The sequence below is a fragment of the Pyricularia pennisetigena genome, chromosome 3, assembly GCF_004337985.1.
Source record: "Pyricularia pennisetigena strain Br36 chromosome 3, whole genome shotgun sequence".
In the NCBI taxonomy this organism is placed as follows: Eukaryota; Fungi; Ascomycota; class Sordariomycetes; order Magnaporthales; family Pyriculariaceae; genus Pyricularia; species Pyricularia pennisetigena.
In genome coordinates, this window is record NC_043742.1 from 6,663,603 (window position 1) to 6,681,307 (window position 17,705).

The 17,705-nt window shown below is 52.5% G+C and overlaps 5 protein-coding genes across 5 annotated transcripts; 3 read left to right on the forward strand and 2 right to left on the reverse strand.

The window, feature by feature from the left end:
* Positions 1–1,293: 1,293 nt before the first annotated feature.
* Positions 1,294–4,158, forward strand: PpBr36_03570 (uncharacterized protein; the record flags this gene model as incomplete). The annotated part of the gene is made up of 6 exons (XM_029890741.1): positions 1,294–1,343; positions 1,413–1,440; positions 1,529–1,584; positions 1,663–1,912; positions 2,000–3,491; positions 3,572–4,158. 6 exons carry the CDS (start codon positions 1,294–1,296, stop codon positions 4,156–4,158), a joined length of 2,463 nt encoding a protein of 820 aa, XP_029753567.1.
* Positions 4,159–5,154: 996 nt separating this feature from the next.
* Positions 5,155–5,732, reverse strand: PpBr36_03571 (uncharacterized protein; the record flags this gene model as incomplete). Its single annotated transcript, XM_029890742.1, has 2 exons — positions 5,155–5,509; positions 5,608–5,732. 2 exons carry the CDS (start codon positions 5,730–5,732, stop codon positions 5,155–5,157), a joined length of 480 nt encoding a protein of 159 aa, XP_029753566.1.
* A 1,028-nt stretch (positions 5,733–6,760) lies between these two features.
* PpBr36_03572 (uncharacterized protein) lies at positions 6,761–9,315 on the forward strand (the record flags this gene model as incomplete). The annotated part of the gene is made up of 3 exons (XM_029890743.1): positions 6,761–7,752; positions 8,102–8,291; positions 8,401–9,315. The coding sequence occupies exons 1-3, from the start codon at positions 6,806–6,808 to the stop codon at positions 9,313–9,315; spliced, it is 2,052 nt and encodes a 683-aa protein (XP_029753565.1). The 5' UTR covers positions 6,761–6,805.
* Positions 9,316–9,870: 555 nt separating this feature from the next.
* PpBr36_03573 (uncharacterized protein) lies at positions 9,871–12,275 on the reverse strand (the record flags this gene model as incomplete). Its single annotated transcript, XM_029890744.1, has 4 exons — positions 9,871–9,985; positions 10,090–11,041; positions 11,105–11,201; positions 11,277–12,275. 4 exons carry the CDS (start codon positions 12,273–12,275, stop codon positions 9,871–9,873), a joined length of 2,163 nt encoding a protein of 720 aa, XP_029753564.1.
* A 3,245-nt stretch (positions 12,276–15,520) lies between these two features.
* Positions 15,521–17,485, forward strand: PpBr36_03574 (uncharacterized protein; the record flags this gene model as incomplete). Its single annotated transcript, XM_029890745.1, has 1 exon — positions 15,521–17,485. One exon carries the CDS (start codon positions 15,521–15,523, stop codon positions 17,483–17,485), a length of 1,965 nt encoding a protein of 654 aa, XP_029753563.1.
* Positions 17,486–17,705: the final 220 nt, after the last annotated feature.

Here is a 17,705-nt window from a genome sequence, read left to right on the forward strand (position 1 = left end):
GAATTTCAGCTCGTTTTGTTTTTGTTTTGTTCGTGCCGAAAGCACCGAACTGACTAGCATGGCTGGCTCGACATAGTTTTGTCGCTCATCCCATCGGCTGGTCCGAATGCTTTTTCCAGGTCCCTTGTGTCAGCCTCGTGTCTTGGCTTCAAAAACAAGGATGCGCGAGTCGGACTTGAAAGACAGATGGGGTGTACCATGAGCCATCTTCGAGACGTGCTAGTTATACCTAGTCAGAGTCGTCTTTGCGGAGTAAATGTGCCTTTGAAAGCCCTCAGAACAAGGATTGCTACTGAGGATTGGTAATGTAAGGCCGTGGCAATATGTGTGTCATTGCAACTAGATGCGCCACCAAGATATATATTCTTGAAACTATGGTATTATAGAGCGCATTGGATTTCAACTGCTGAACGACCTGATATCTTGTATGTTTCGTTAGTAATCCCAACCGATCAAAGACGAAAGGCTGGCTAAGGCATGCTATGCTCGACCGGAACGCGTCTGGTGGATAGGTAATTGCACGATTCGTCTGCCGTGTTCTTGTGTAGTGTTTTGGCTACTACCGTACAAGACTGGTTGCGGGGATTGGAGCAATCAAGCTCAGCTACTTGCATGGGTAGTCTTTTTACTGTGCAAGTCGACTCGCCTCAATGAAATAAATATACATAAAAATGAGTCTACCTAGCGATTGTGGCAAACATATTACAACTATTGAGGTTTTGTCATCCCAGGCAGCAGGTAGACGCCATTTTTGCAAGCAAAGGGATTTGAGGGTTTCCGATGGAATCTTATCGAAGCTTCCCTTGTAGCTCGCCATCATTGCTGAGTGATGAGCACAGGTTCGCTTTTGAGGCCACCTTTGCGAGTCTAGTTGACTTGGTGGGGCAGCTTGCTAATCCGCCACGAGTGGCCAAAATCTGTGGCTGAACGGCTTGCTCGGAACCACTTTGAGTGGTAAGGAAGCTCCGACCACGTACCAAGACCAGCCAGCCCAGGTGTCAATGGGGAGAGCTAGGTAATCGTCATCAATTAGAAGCCTAGTAGCTAGCCCTGGGCCTTTTCGACTTTGTACAAACTTTCAGCTTTCTTTCAAACCCAACCTCCAACCATCTCAAAAAAACAGACATTTCACCACTGATCCTAATATCAACAACGACGACTCGCCTGCTGTTGAAATTTCGACGCTGGGCATTGCAACTTATTTCCCCAGCGCACGACACCCCGCTCTCGAGTACTCAGGGTATTCCGACATTTCCCAGTTCGTCTTGAGCACACTGCTCTTTTGTAGACAAGATGTCTGCCGACCCATCACAGGACCCTCCCAAGAAGAAGGTCAACTTGGCGTAAGAAACCCTCAAACCGGATGGATTAGCTGCTTGCAAAGCAGAGATGCTGACCGAGTACGATTTCAGCGATGTATCTGGCGCCGATGTTAAGGAGGTCCGTTTGCATTCCTTACCCTCAGTGACGAAACGATTGCATCGTCATCAGATTTGCATCGACAGCATGATCTAACATCAATCTACAGGAGTCGGATGTGGCAACCGCAATTTTGAAGAAGAAGAAGAAGCCTAATCAGTTGATGTATGTTGGAAAATCGCGACCGCGACCCTGCTTCCCTCCGATACCCGGGAAACACTAACATCGATGCCTCGTTGACAGGGTTGCCGATGCCACAAATGATGACAACTCCATCATCGCACTCTCCAACAGCACCATGGAGGCTTTACAGCTCTTCCGTGGTGACACTGTCCTTGTCAGGGGAAAGAAGCGGAAGGACACAGTCCTGATCGTCCTAGCTGATGATGAGCTGGATGATGGAAGCGCACGACTCAACCGTGTGGTGCGTCATAACCTTAGGGTCAAGCATGGAGATGTTGTCACTATCCACCCCTGCCCTGACATCAAATATGTGAGTATTAGCAATCATTCCACAAAATTGCAGGCTGGTCCTAGGCCGAATGATGTTGCACCAGCGCACTACTAACCTTCACCACAGGCCAAACGAATTGCCGTTCTGCCGATTGCCGACACCGTAGAAGGCCTGACGGGCTCCCTATTCGATGTCTTCCTGGCACCCTATTTCCGGGAGGCCTACCGTCCAGTCCGCCAAGGCGACATTTTCCTGGTTCGTGGTGGCATGCGTCAAGTCGAGTTTAAGGTTGTTGAGGTCGACCCTCCGGAGTACGGTATCGTAGCCCAAGACACGGTCATCCACTGCGAGGGCGAGCCCATTCAGCGCGATGAGGAGGAGAACAACCTCAACGAGGTTGGCTACGACGACATTGGTGGCTGCAGGAAGCAGATGGCACAGATCCGTGAGATGGTAGAGCTTCCTCTTCGCCATCCTCAGCTATTCAAGTCCATCGGAATCAAGCCTCCGCGTGGTGTCCTCCTCTATGGACCTCCTGGAACCGGAAAGACGCTCATGGCTCGAGCTGTCGCAAACGAGACTGGCGCTTTCTTCTTCCTTATTAACGGCCCCGAGATCATGTCAAAGATGGCTGGCGAGTCTGAGTCCAATCTGCGCAAGGCCTTCGAGGAGGCTGAGAAGAATTCACCGGCCATCATCTTTATTGATGAGATCGATTCCATTGCACCAAAACGTGAGAAGACAAACGGCGAAGTTGAGCGACGTGTCGTTTCGCAGCTCTTGACCCTCATGGACGGCATGAAGGCGCGTTCCAACGTTGTGGTTATGGCCGCAACCAACAGGCCTAACTCTATCGACCCTGCCCTGCGCCGATTTGGACGTTTCGATCGTGAGGTTGACATCGGAATTCCGGACCCGACCGGTCGTTTGGAGATCCTCCAAATCCACACCAAGAACATGAAGCTTGGTGATGATGTGGACTTGGAGCAAATCGCCGCTGAGACGCACGGTTACGTTGGTTCTGATGTTGCAGCTCTTTGCTCAGAGGCGGCCATGCAACAGATTCGCGAGAAGATGGATCTCATCGACCTTGACGAGGATACCATTGATGCTGAGGTCCTCGACTCTCTAGGTGTCACCATGGAGAACTTCCGCTTTGCTCTTGGCGTTTCCAACCCTTCTGCTCTGCGCGAGGTTGCAGTTGTCGAGGTTCCCAACGTTCGTTGGGAGGATATTGGTGGTCTGGATGAGGTCAAGCAGGACCTCAGGGAACAGGTTCAGTACCCAGTTGACCACCCCGAGAAATTCCTCAAGTTTGGTCTCTCACCATCACGTGGCGTCCTTTTCTACGGTCCTCCGGGTACCGGAAAGACCATGCTGGCCAAGGCCGTTGCCAACGAGTGTGCAGCCAACTTCATATCTGTCAAGGGTCCAGAGTTGCTCAGCATGTGGTTTGGAGAGTCGGAAAGCAACATCCGTGACATCTTTGACAAGGCACGCGCTGCGGCGCCTTGCATCGTCTTCCTTGATGAGCTTGACTCCATCGCCAAGGCCCGTGGAGGCTCCGTGGGTGACGCCGGTGGTGCATCGGACCGTGTTGTGAACCAGCTGCTAACGGGTAAGCCACTATTATTCCTTCTGTAACCCGTCTGCATCACAATCTGCAACCACTGTATACTAATTGTGACTCCTGTACAGAGATGGACGGTATGACTTCCAAGAAGAATGTGTTCGTTATTGGAGCGACCAACCGCCCGGAGCAACTGGACCCCGCCCTTTGCCGTCCTGGTCGACTTGACTCGCTTATCTACGTGCCGCTTCCTGACGAGCTGGGCCGCCTCAGCATTCTCAAGGCCCAGCTGCGCAAAACGCCTGTCTCGGATGATGTTGACCTTCAGTACATTGCCAGCAAGACGCATGGCTTTTCTGGAGCCGATCTTGGGTTTATCACCCAGCGTGCCGTCAAGATCGCCATCAAGGAGTCTATCACTGCTGACATCAACCGCACTAAGGCTCTCGAGGCTGCAGGCGAGGATGTCCCCATGGACGAGGATGCTGAGGATCCTGTGCCTGAGTTGACGAAGCGTCACTTTGAGGAGGCCATGCAACAGGCTCGCAAGTCGGTCAGCGACGTCGAGATCCGCCGCTACGAGGCTTTCGCCCAGCAGATGAAGAATGCTGGCCCGGGTGCCTTTTTCAAGTTCCCTGAAGGCGCGGGTGCACCGGCAGCCAGCGGCGGCGAGTCTTTTAACGACGGTGGTAACGACGATGGTCTGTACGACTAAGCCCTCTGATTTCATCTCCGGCACTACTCGAGCCTTTGTACACTACACCTTTGCTTCATTCGACTGGATTTTGACATGACTGAGCCCGGCGCGGCCAGGGAACAATGGCATTCACTGGGCTCGGCCGTTTTGGAATTGGTTGACTTGGGCAATGCTCATTTGCGGTCTCATACGCTGGTTTCGTGATTTCTAGAACAAGTGCGATGGAATAGGTAGATTGGCTGGATTCGCACTTGGCTGGAGGAGGCCACAGTATGGCCTCGGGCAGTGAATGAAATATTATAAAGACCGATTTCTATTGGAGTTCTCGACTGGCGAGGGTCTAGATGGATTAATTCGCTTGGAAAAGCCTCCGGGCTCCTCTTATCATACACGTGAATGACCAAAATCCTTGACCATCCTGCTGCGTGATGATAAGTGGTGATAGCTTAAACTCACACCACCTACTTGATAACGGTAATCTCGTGTTGACACACTGAGAGTACAACCAGACTAATAGATCTCAGCGAAAGTCATATTATCCGCCGTGTTCAACAAATGGGAAGTGTTGATTATGTGGTTACTTGAAACCCAACAGAGGTACACGTATGCAAAAAAATGGCCGTGGTTCACCATGACGCTGGCAATATGTCGTTTGTGTCATGTCGGATGCTATTTAATATGTAAAGGTGTCTTTCACTTGTGTTGCGTTGTCCAGGAGCCAAGAAAGTGGGCGACCCTTCTCCAAGACGCCTTGACCGTCCTGGCACCATGTACTACATGCGAAGTGATGTATCGTCATCCTCCCATACACAACTTGTCGGCGTGTTGCCATCTCTTCTGTTTTCTGCACATGTCTAGCACCGAGCCATTACTTTTCTTTTTATTCTCATTTTTTTTTATATTTTTTTTTTCTTCTTCTGCTTTTGCCAACTCCGCAGGCAACCTCGATCGAGGCAACTAGCAAAGATGAAATACTCCCCAATCTGTCCGTTCTGGGGATTAGAATAGGAACATTCAGGTAGTACCATTCTCTTCCGAGAACTCCACTAAATCAACCAGGCAGTCCATGGTCACCTTGAGCGCCTCGTCGACCACGGCCTGCGGCACAGCCAGGTTCAACGTCGACTCTGCGCCGGCGTCACCGTTTGCCTTTTTGCCGTTGGTCTCGCTCGCGCCGTTGGTGGCCGACGATGACGAGTTCGCCACCGCCGCTGCCGTGCTCTGCCTGACATCCTCCAGGACCTTGTCGAGGAGGGCGGGGAATGTGGTGATGTCGCCGGCGCGGAGAAGCGAGAGTGCGTGTTGCTGGATCTGGGTAGGCCAGTTGGCTGGGTGTGCGTTGAGGGAGTGGAGGAGAGCGTCTTGGATCCTGTTTTTGTGAGACATTGAATGGCAGGTTAGCAAAAGAGCTAGCAAGGGATAGCTGGGCTACAAGATCAAGCCAGAGGTGGGGGGTGGGTTGCTCACTTGACTGAGAGCTCGTCGTTTATTAAGAGGGTGTTAATCTGAGATCTAAGATCCGTGTCCATAGTTGCGGCGGTATAACTTGTCGCCGCAGGGGACACTTTTAGTGGCGTCGGTGGGTTTGACATGGCGGGCGAGTTTCGAAGGTCTGATGCTCTCGAGGTCTTCGGGTAGGTGAGCTTCCTCTTGGTATTTCCTGAAGCTTTGCGAAGGTACTGGCGGCGTATGCAGAAAAAAAGGGGGAAAAAGAGTTTCAAAGAGATTATAGAAGGAACAAAACAAATATCAAAAAAGCCTGCTTGTCCTGGTCGTCTCTTGTTATTTTTGCTAGGCGACAGAGCTTCTCTCGTTGGGTTGACGACCTTTCATGGCAACACCCAGCCTGCATGCAGCAAACGGCGGCGATCGCTTTTTGGGGGGGTCCTGCAAAGAAAAGCCCGACTGATTAGTAAAAGATAGATCGATCACAAGCAGCCACGTCCAGTCGCCAGAGTACCATGAGAAAACAAGTGCGTATAATTTTGAAACAAGAGTGCCAAAGATACCTACGCGATTTGCCTGTCAAACAATCGCCCCGAATATGACCAAATCCACAGGCGGCCAATGGAGCTCTCTTCCTGTATTCATCTAGGGCACGCACCTTGGGTAGTTTACGCGCCTTTCAGGATGGGATAAGCGCGACGAACTCCGACGAGGCTGCACTCGGCTTAATGTAAATAGCCTGGGGGAAATTCGCAGTTCCACTTATTCAAGAACTCATTCTGGGCCCAAGCCAATAGGATCATGGCCTAAGCTTTGATGGCGGGATGCCAGGTGGGGGGCCACTGCGGGGATAAGAGCAAGGCTACATGTGCCGGATTAGCACAAGCACCACAGGTAAGATCTATCTATCCATGAACGGGTAGCAGCACGGGCGCATCCTTGTCGTGATTCCATCGCGCATTCATCACCAACCCCACCATGGAAAAGTTGGCCCCTGGCTGAAGCAGGGCGTGCACAGGCAGGTACGAGAGTATTTGGCCGATTATAAAAAGAAAAAATGCCGGTTAGTTATGTTCTTCCTTTCTTTTTCTTTTCTGCTTTTTTAATAGTCACGTCAGGACAGTTGGTTGCTATCAACATCATATCAAATAGAACTGCACAATGGTGGGGTTAGACAGAGAACCTGACTGATTCCTTGGACGTCCGTCTTCAGCTCGTTATGGTTACAGGCTACCCTACATCTGGGAAATCAACAAGAGCCAAACAGCTATACGACGACTTCTCCGAGCGCCTCAAGACCCCAGCAGGGTCCAAATACCGCCTCCATCTCATATCAGACGAGACGCTGTCGATATCGCGCTCCGTGTACGACCTGTCACCCGACAAGGTACCCGAGCACACCAGGTCCGCCAACGCCTCGGAGAAGGATGCACGCGCCGCCATCTATGCCGCCGTGAGGCGGGTGCTCTCGCCGCGGGACATCGTCATACTCGACCACCTGAACTACATCAAGGGCTGGCGCTACCAGCTCTTCTGCGAGGCCAAGAACATCAGCACACCCAGCTGTGTGCTGCAGATAGGGTGCAGCGTCGACAAGGCCAGGGCCGTCAACGAAGAGCGCTTGGCGCGTAGGGACGGTTCTCGGAGCAACGAGACAGCTGCAGAGGATGCCACTGTCGTGGAGCCGTACGAGCAAGCTAACTGGGACAATCTCGTATTCCGGTACGAGGAACCGAATCCCATGAGCCGCTGGGACAGTCCTCTCTTTGCGCTGGTCTGGGACGATGACGAATCGCGCGCCAAGGAGGTTTTCCAGGACATCTGGGACGGAATCGCAGGGGAGGGCCGGGAAAAGGTTGTCCCCAACAAGGTGGTTATCCAGAGGGGCAAGGACGCCGGAGGCGATTACCTCTACACGCTTGACAGGGAGACTCAGGCCATTGTGAAGAGGATATTGGAGCTGCAACCTGACGAGGGTGGTGGAGAGATAAAAATACCCAAGGCTTCCGGGGATGGCGATCTGATTTTAGAACTACCTGGGAGAAAACTGCTTCTGCCGCAGCTCCAGAGACTACGGCGGGCGTTTTTGGGCATGAACCGGGGTGGGATTGGTCTGGAAGGACTGGGCAACATGTCGGTCGCGAGGGTGCAGGAAAGCTTTGTCGGGTACCTCGATGATTCTTTTCGAAATGAAGACTAAAAATAAGAATACACTGTGGGATATGAAAATCGACACAAAAGACAAGTCCAGCCCCGTTAGCCCAACATTGCTACGCCATGTCTGGAGATCAGGCAATGATTAAACGTTGCAGACTCAGGATAGGGCGGGTTCGTGCCCCACAACCCGCCTCGACCGATCCACTTCACCCACCCATCGTGGTTCATGTAGCCTCTACGTCTAGATGTAGACACCATCTCCCATGAACGTCATCAAATACGTGCCCACTCTCAGAAATCAATTATAAATCGACCTGCATACACTACGGATTGAACCCTGACACAATTTAAACTACAGGAGGCTCCATTTTGGTACCATGGCGCTGTTGACACAGACGTTTACGGCAGCATCGAACAACTCTATCGACCTGCGTCTCACCGAGTTGGACCGTTTGCTGAGTCGACTACAACAGTCCGCCCTGCGTGCTAGCGCCGAGAGGCAAAGGCTACTCCTTTCAAATGCGTTTGCAAGGGAGAAACTCTCCACGGTAAGATTTCCCTTATTCTCTATCAATTGTCAGCAGCTGCGCTTGATGGCGCATTGGGGAAAGCAATTTCAAAAACTTAAAAACTAAACCGGATCACAACTTGAAAAAGAGTATCGAGCATGCTCGCGCCCAGCTGAGTGGGCTCGAGCGGGATGCCCTGGGTGTCAAAATCCATGCGCATCGCCAGGGCCTTCAGGTCAACCTCACTCGCAAGAGAGAGATTGTGGAGGAGCTGGTGGAGAGGATGAGGGATCTGGAGGAGATGGCCGGGAGCATGTCAAGTGGCGACAAAGATGATGAAGATGACGAAGACGACGGTGGCGATGACGTCCTGAGTGCAATCGGTGTTTCGACGAGCAGCGGCACTGATGAGGTCATTCCTACCCCGAGCGAGAGCATGGACTCGACGTCCGCCGACTCTGGCATACACGGCATAGAGCCCACAGCAGCAACGATCCCGTCACCGGCTCAGAGGCACGATGAAGGCAGCAAGGAGGCGGCCCAAGCTGTAGCTGCTCCCGCTCACAAGGCGCCCGAAACCACCACTACTCAATCGATACGGTCACGGGGTGCAAAGCAATCTTCCTCGGTCGAAGGTCAGGGCGCCAAGCCGCCGGCCGCGACAACAGCAGCGGCGACCACGACAGGCCACAACCTGTTTGGCAACCGCGAGAGGGAGGCGGGCGACCTCACGACGGCCACCACCGAGGCGATCCTCGATCAGCAGCGGGCCGAGCAGGAGCAGCTGTCCGAGTCCATGGTCAAGATGGCAAGGAGCCTCAAGGAGTCGTCGAGGGCCTTTGCCGCCTCGCTCGAGGAGGACCAGGCCGTGATGCAGCGTGCCAGCGAGGGGCTCAACAAGAACGAGCTCGGCATCGAGGCCGCCACGAGGAGGATGGGCACGCTGAGAAAGATGACCGAGGGTGAGGGCTGGTGGGGCCGCATGAGGCTGTATGCCATGGTCTACGGGCTCATGGTGGCTCTGATATTGTTTGTTTTTGTTATTCCGAAGCTCCGCTTCTAGCCCTTGTCTTGAAATTCATGAAGCTTGAACATTTATTATAATCAATTATAACATAAAATCATCCTGCCCTCCAGGTCGACCTAGATGGGCTTGCTGTCTCGGCTTACAAGAGAATCCCGATCCTGAAGTTGAGGGATTTTACCTCCTGCCACCAAGTCAGCGACAAGCGTTGCCTTGCTTCATAACCTGGGTTTCAGAATATACTTTGGGATGCGGCTCAGACTTAGTGTGACAAGTAGACCGAGACTGATTGCACGGTAACCGTGTTCCACCGGCAAAATGGAATGTCGACTGACTTGTGGTTTATTACCAGCCCAGTCTGACCAACAGTGCGGGAGTCCAGAGCGACAAGATATCTAAAACTTCGTCTATGGTTTGCTTTGTCTAGTCTAGACCAGAAGCTGCCCGTCCTCTCCCTTGCATTTACCGGAAAATACGACAAGTTCTTTTTTGGGATTACAGAGACTAGGGTGCCTCAGGAAGGTGCATTTTATATACGGTCGCTTTTTTTTGTGTTCTCGTCAGACGAGGCTCGAGGAGCAGCAGTGGCCTCGTCTAGGGGTGCTGCTCGTGCCAAGCCCTGAACCAATCAAGTGACTCGGGGTTGGCCACACTTGCGTTTGTCTTGACCTTCATCCCCGAGATGATCTGCTTTACCGCAACCTCGATCCTGGTCATGTTGATGTGGTTAGTGAGTTTCCCAACAAGGACATGATGGTCTCGGGACCTGTAGGGAAACGAAGAGAAAAAAAAAAAAAAAACATCACAACATACTTTTTCCCATTGCCCGTCTTGGGAATACCGCCCTTGGCCTCCTCTATAAACGCAGGGACGTGCCGGGGACTCAGCTCGTTACGAATCGTCGTCTTTATCCGGCCCTTGAGTTCGTCGTCAAAGACCTTGCCGTCGGCGGGGACGACAAACAAGCAGACCGCCTCGTCCGTGTCTGCCTCGCGCCTCCGGCCGACGCAGAGCGCATCCTCGACGTCACCGGGGAAGAACTTCGCGAGAATGTTGTAGATCTCGGCGGAGCCAAAACGCACGCCGGCCGGCTTGAGTACGCCGTCGGACCGGCCGAGCATGACGAGCCCACCCGAGGGCCCGTCCACCTGGCGGACGAAATCGCCGTGGTGCCACATGCCGGGGAAGCGCTCAAAGTACGCCTTGCGGTACTTTTCGTCGCCGTCGTCGCCAAAGAAGGTCAGCGGCTGGCAGGGGAAGGGCACCGTGCAGACGAGGTCGCCCGGCTCGCCGTCCGTGACGAACACAGGCTTGTCCGGATCCGACGCAGAGTCTACTACGGCTACGGCCATGCCCAGGCCGGCGCATTGGACCTCGCCCGCGCGGACAGGCAGCAGCGGACATGGCGCGCCGAAGAGGGAGATGATATCCGTGCCACCGGTTATCGAGGCCAGGTGGATCTTGGAAGGGAATGCCTCGTATACAAATGCAAAGGTGGAGGGCGGTAGAGGAGCGGCGGTGGAGTAGATGCCCTCGAGTGAAGAAAGATCGATCCCCGGCTCGCGTACGGGGTAGATTTTGTTTGCTTCGAGAGCGGTCAGGTATGCTGCCGAAGTGCCAAAGTGGGTTACCTTGAGTTTGGAGAGTAGGTTCGGAAGTGACAAGTAGCCGTCTGGACGGAACGGAGAGCCCGAATATAGAACCAAGGATGTGCCGACTGAGAGGGCGGTTATGCTCCAGTGCCACATCATCCATGATGTAGTTGCTACAGTGAGGTGTTGTTAGAGCCGATGTAAGGGTTTGCCCGGGTTGCCTCGAGTAAACTTACTAAAGTAGAGCATTCGCGACTGGGAGTTTAGTGAGCCATGAAGGAGGTGTTCTTTCTTGTGCTGGATCAGAGTCCCTAAAGCCGAGTGTACAATCGCCTGAAGTCCAAGGTAATCTCAGCATTCCTTTTCTATGCATACGGACAGTGTCGTGATATTCAAAGCCTCACTCACCTTTGGTACACCTGTCGTTCCCGACGAATAAAGGATAAATAGCGGATGGTCAGATGGTAGCTGCTCAAAATGCTGCTGCTGCTGCGAACCTGTACCGTTCTGTTCTACCTGCGCTGCCGCCAGAAACTCGGCAAAATCGTCGGCTTTGACGCCGAGAGAACGGATCTCATCCAGGGACAAGTCGACGGACTGCAGATTTCTGGTAACAACTACAAGCTCGAGACCGTGCTTCTTGAGCTCCCCGACTATCTCCAGGGTCTTGGTCGTGCTGGCCCACGACTTGCCGTTGTAGGTCGTGGCATTGTCGGCGAACAGCACCCGGGGCCTGACCTGGACAAGCCGATCGAGCACAGCGCTGACGCCATTGTCCGGGCTGATACCGGTCCACAAAGCACCGATGCTGGCGGCGCCCAACGCAGCGACGAGGCCCTCGACGTGGTTGGAGATGTAGCCCGCCACGACGTCTCCGCGCTGGAGCCCGGCGGCCCGCAGCGACGCGGTACACCGGTTGACCATGTCCCGAAGCTCGGCCCAGGTCGTCTCCTTCTCGTCGATCTCGGTCGCGGTGATGACGGCAACGGACGAAGGGTCGATATCGATGCCCGGCGGGAACAAGAGGTTCTCGGCGAAGTTCAAGAGGGCGCCGCTGAAGAAATTGGGCCTCGGGAACATGCCACCCGCGGGCAGGACCTCGTCGTAGGGCTTGGAAGCCACGATGCCGGCATAGTCCCAGACATCGCCCCAAAAGGCGGCGGGATCGGTGGTGGACCACTTGTGCAGCTGCGCGTAGTTCTGGAGGCTGAGGGACCTGGTCGAGTTGACGTGCTCGAGGAATTTCCACATCGGCGTGGACTTTGGATCTGGGTGTCTCCAGAGTTCCACGGCGCCGGGTTCCCCATTACCCATTTTGACACGCTTAGACTGGTGCGAGGCCATGTCCTGGGGAGGGGGCAAGCCTTCCCCGGTCGAGTCAAGAACATCCCGCTTTGTTTTCTCCATGGCGACTTTTCTTTATTTTTTCCCCCTCAACTTGTTTCCCCCGCGGCAGCTCAGCCGCCGTGTAGATCCAATGAGATGTTTTGCAACAAGGTGCAATGTGTACTATAAAGGTGGGTAGGTAGCTAAGATAAGTACCCTGGATAAATCGGGGTTGGTTGGTCGTCGGGCTGGATGTGTATGATCCGGGGAAGGTAAAATCCGGGGAATTAATTACCAGTCACGAAAATAAAGCTTTGTACCGAGTATTATTTATTTAATATTGCATGTAACTGCAGCGTACAAACGGCAAGGCACGTTTGGACCCGCAACGCTTCGTTTAATACAATAGAGACTTGGACTAAGGTGTCTTGTTGACCCGACAGTATCCGCTTCAATAATCCGAGAGACCTTAGCAGCAAGCACTCGTCAGGCAGTGCAAAGCATTGAACTTTTCACCCCACGGACAGCCGACCCAGCATTAAAAGGAAAGAAAATGAAAGCAAGAACAAAAGAAGAAATAGTGAGAGAAGAGAGAGATTTTAAAAAAAAAAAAAAAAAAAAGTCAAAAGAAGCACTCAATATTCCTGTCCAGATCCAAATCCAGAGTCAATCTGTATGTAATTGCACAAATGAGTGCATCGAAGGTGTCCCGTTCTCGATCAATCAACATTCGGACCGCCCGACACCGGAAGATATTCGGAAAGAAAAGTGTTGCATCGGCCCTGTCTTCCTTGAAAGCCTGGTTGGGCTAGGTCGAAGCAGGAAATTCCAGAATCCATCTGGTCTAGGTCTAGACTAGTTTAGTCTTGGGCGTCGTCGGCGACGATTTTCCCTGTCATGGAACATGAAAATAAACTCAAAATAAACAAGCAAAATAAATACCAAAACGCCTTGACGCACCGAAAGCAGAAAGAAGAAAGATCAGACGGCCTGAAAAAATAATTAGTAGTCCAGTCAAGAAGCAAGCACGATATCACCAAGTCAACGTCGGCATTTCCTATTTAAACAAAGTACGTGATTATAATACGGTGTCCATTTCGAAGTCAATCATTCCTTGAGGCTACTGTCAGTAGATGAGCACAAAATTAGTTTAGCATTTTCCCTGGGTGAGGACATCTGGAATGCCCACCGGGCCCCTTTTTTCCATCTCCCACCGCGAAGGAGATGAAAAAAAAAAAAAAAAAAAAAAAAAAAAAACCGAAACTGTAATAGGGGCCGCCCTTCCTTCACCCTTGAATCACCGTTGAAAAATCACGCATCTCCCTGTCAACTCCTGAACTCAGTTATTATTGACCTGCCTGACCGGCGCCTTACCTTGCATGGCTAAGCTGCGCTACATCCGCCTCACCCGATCCCCGATATGGCCGGTTGAAGCGGTACCCCCCTGCCTGACCTGTCAATTGCCGCCACTTGCTATTACAGCTTGGGCGGATGCAAAATGACAAAGAAAAGGTTTTGATCGAGAGACAAGGGGCACGTGTACTACATGTACATTGGGCAGCCCGATAGTGGGGTATGACAGCATGGGTGGCAAGCAATCACATACATCAACGCTCATTTCCCGAACCCTTTTTTGATGACCAGGGACAAAAGCAAATGAAGCAGGAAAAAAAAAAAGATTGACCCATTCTTATTTTGGACCCGACTGAGACATAGTACCCAAGCGCGCCTCTGCTCTGATTGCTGCTACATAATTACAAACTATGTGCAGGTAATTAGAGCTCAGCAGATTGGGCGGGAACCGGCACACTCGGGATCCATCAAAACACGTTTGTGCCCCTATTTTACGGAGTCTGGCAAGTCTGACTAAACTGCTTCTCCCCGCAATTGGCAACGACTCTTTGAAAGTCCTGTTACAAAGCACCCGTGGTCGCGGCCGATCCGGAGTTTGACTGAACGAGACGTAAAATTGGTGGACATTCACAGTACAATAGTCACATCGTTGTAGTCGTCACAGTAACTCGAGCCTTTTGTTTCTCTTTTTCATTCTTGCTTCTTCTCGTAAACCGACATGTTACGCTTGTTGTCGGCTTATCTGATTACTCAAACAACAAGGCCTACCTACCATACACTACCGTAAAACCAAGACTCGAATCGTTCGAATCGGCTGCCATTGAGATCGACATCCCCCTCGTCAGGTAGAGCTTGAAGGTGCCAGAAGCCAAGCTAGCCTAATGTCACCCTAATTCCCACAGCACGGGTTTCTTCCGCCTGCCCAGAATTAGGCCCCTTGCAGCAGAGACAGGGACTCGCAGCTCCTTATTCGTCTTTGTTTGCCTGGCCTGCCTGGCTCATCATTTCAATTGGAGACCTCCATCCAAGCGAGATCCAGTCACAGAAGCTCCGGGGTCCCTGTCTCGTCAGCTTTTGTCTGACTGACTTGTAATCTAATATCAACCAACTTGCTCTTATCCTCGACGCCGCTAGACATTTTCTCTCATCTTTTTTTTTTCTCTCTCTTTTTCTCTCCTCCGTTTGGACCACCCACTCTGAACGCCAATTGTCAAGCCTCTATCAGAGTACGGTCGGGTAGACGTCACCGGGAACCCGAGCGGTCAGTAAGTGCACAATCAATGTTAATTCATTCGTTTTTTTTTTTTATTATTCTTATCTTTTGCCGAACACAAGTTTGCATGTTCGCTCGAAGGGCAAGTGCACGTGTTGCTTGCAAAGTTGCAGCTGCTTGGTCTAGTCAGACTGTTTCGTTTCTAAGTCTAATTGTGCCAAACGGCGGCGTAATCGAAGGGAGGGTTCGTGCCAAATCTGCGTGCCAACAGGCCATTCCCTCCCACTGCTCAAGGTACATCCGCCTGCCTTAGCTTTGGAGAGAGTCGTGGTGCGACTGATCAATTGCGAACCAATCAATCAACTCGTCTACCTGCAGGTGCTCGGCACGACAGCATTCACTTTCACCGCATTGCATTACGCCAGCCGTCCGTTCCCCGAATTTCAATTTTCCTTCACCTTGTCATTCTTGCCCTACTTTCTTTTCCTCAGTCACTTTTTTTTTTTTTTCGAGCCCTGTTCCATCCCATCATACCTGTACAAGGCGACCAGAAAGAAAGAAAAGACATATCTTCATCATACCGAATATCGCATTTTTGCCACGCACTCCCTGCAGCTCGAGCGCTGACATCCAGACGAAACAGAAAGCGGAAGACCTCTGAACTCCAGTTGGCCCTGCTTGTAATCCCAAAGGGCCCGTCCGGTTTCCCCGGTCCCCTTGCAGACTTCTCTCTGTCGCGATCATCGATCACCCGAGAGACATGCCCCGGAAGCTGCTTTTGAATCCCTTCTCGAACACCGTCAGCATGCCACAGGATAGAAAAGCCTCTCAGCCCAAAGGCAACCGCTTCACCCAACTCTTCTCCGCCAGACCCAAAGAGCCCTCGTCTGCCCAGCAGGCGCTTGCCCTGGCGATGCAACAACAACATGCCAACAATGCCTCGTCCCTCTCGGATGCCAGGGAAATAACGGTCACTCGGTTGGACGAGAAGCCTGCGGGCGTTCTCCACCCACAATCGAGCCCTGAACAGGGCATTACAAGCCGCGCCGAAGCTGAATTCGGCCCTCTGTTGTCGCAGTCGCACCGCTACGTCAGCAAGCACCAGGGCGAACCCCTCGAGACTCCCGTCCTGGACGAGCCTCCATACTACTATGTTCTCACAACATACATAAGCTACCTCGTGCTTATTCTTGTTGGTCACATCCGTGACTTTTTCGGCAAGCGACTGGGTGACCCTAAACATTATGCTTCACTCAAGGCCGCCAACGGCTATGCCCCGCTCAACGAAGACTTTGATAACTTCTACGTTCGACGACTCAAGATGCGTCTGGATGACTGCTTTGCCCGCCCGACTGTCGGCGTGCCCGGTCGCTACATCACGCTCATGGACCGCACTTCGGATGACTTCAATCGTACCTATAAATACACTGGCACTCACACTGAGACCCTCAACATGAGCTCCTACAACTACCTGGGTTTCGCCCAGTCGGAAGGAACCTGCGCTGACGCCGTCGAGGAGTGTGTCAAGAGGTATGGTCTTAGCTTCTGCAGCCCTCGAAATGACGGTGGGACTTCGGACCTCGCTCTTGAGGTCGAACGTGAGGTGGCCGACTTTGTCGGCAAGCCTGCTGCCATGGTTTTCCCCATGGGTTTTGTAACAAACGCCAGCTCATTCCCCGCTCTGGTCTCCAAAGGCTGCTTGATTATCTCAGACGAGCTGAACCATGCTTCCATCCGTATCGGTGCACGTGTCTCGGGTGCCGTCATCCGGTCGTTCCGCCACAACGACATGGAAGACCTCGAGAGCAAGCTTCGTGATGCCATCTCCCAAGGACAACCGAGGACGCACAGGCCGTGGAAGAAGATCTTGGTGGCCATTGAGGGTCTGTACTCTATGGAGGGCACCATGTGCGACCTGCCCGGCGTCATTGAGCTCAAGCACAAGTACAAGTTCTTCCTCTTCGTCGACGAAGCCCACAGTATCGGTGCTCTTGGCCCTCGAGGCCGTGGTGTTTGCGATTACTTCGGCATTGATCCCGCCGAGGTGGACATCCTCATGGGTACCCTCACCAAATCATTCGGCGCCAACGGTGGTTACATTGCCGCCGAGAAACACATCATCGACAAACTTCGCGCTACAAACAATGCCACCATTCTTGGAGAGTCTCCTACTCCCTGCGTTCTCATGCAAATTCTCGCTTCCCTCAAGCTCATCACTGGCGAGCTGAACCCTGGGCAAGGCGAGGAGAGACTTCAGCGCATTGCATTCAACTCTCGTTATCTCAGGTTGGGACTTAAACGTCTCGGCTTCATCATATATGGACACGACGATTCACCAATCATCCCCCTCATGCTTTACCACCCGGCTAAGATGCCTGCCTTCAGCCACGAAATGCTCAAGCGCAAGATTTCGGTTGTCGTCGTTGGATACCCCGCAACCCCTCTGATCAGCTCCCGCGCTCGTTTCTGCGTTTCGTCAGCTCACAACAAGGACGACCTTGACAGGCTGCTAGCTGCTTGTGACGAGATCGGTGACATTCTGCAGCTCAAGTTCTCCAGTGGTATCGCCGGTGGTCTTGACCCTCTCCCAGAAGGAGTCACGCCGGAGACGGAGGATGAGTGGCGCAAGGCGAATGGTCTCGAGGGAGTCATCAAAGCCCCAAGGTGGAAGCTTGAGGATGTCATAGCTCGCGGCGCTGAAGACACCCAGCAGAGGCTGCGTTAATACCGCACCATTTTCACGAAAGTCTTTTTTTGCGCTTGCGGAGCAACAAGGTCCGCGCCATTTTGTCATTTTTCGGGAGTTGAGGAGTAAATACTATTTTGGCGACAAAATTAGACGGGGGCTCTTTGTTGTGTTTCTCGGGCGATACTCCTCTTTGTCAATGTCATTTTTTTTTTTCCTTCGCGGCGTGTGGCACGGACGAACCACTTTATTGTCTGTC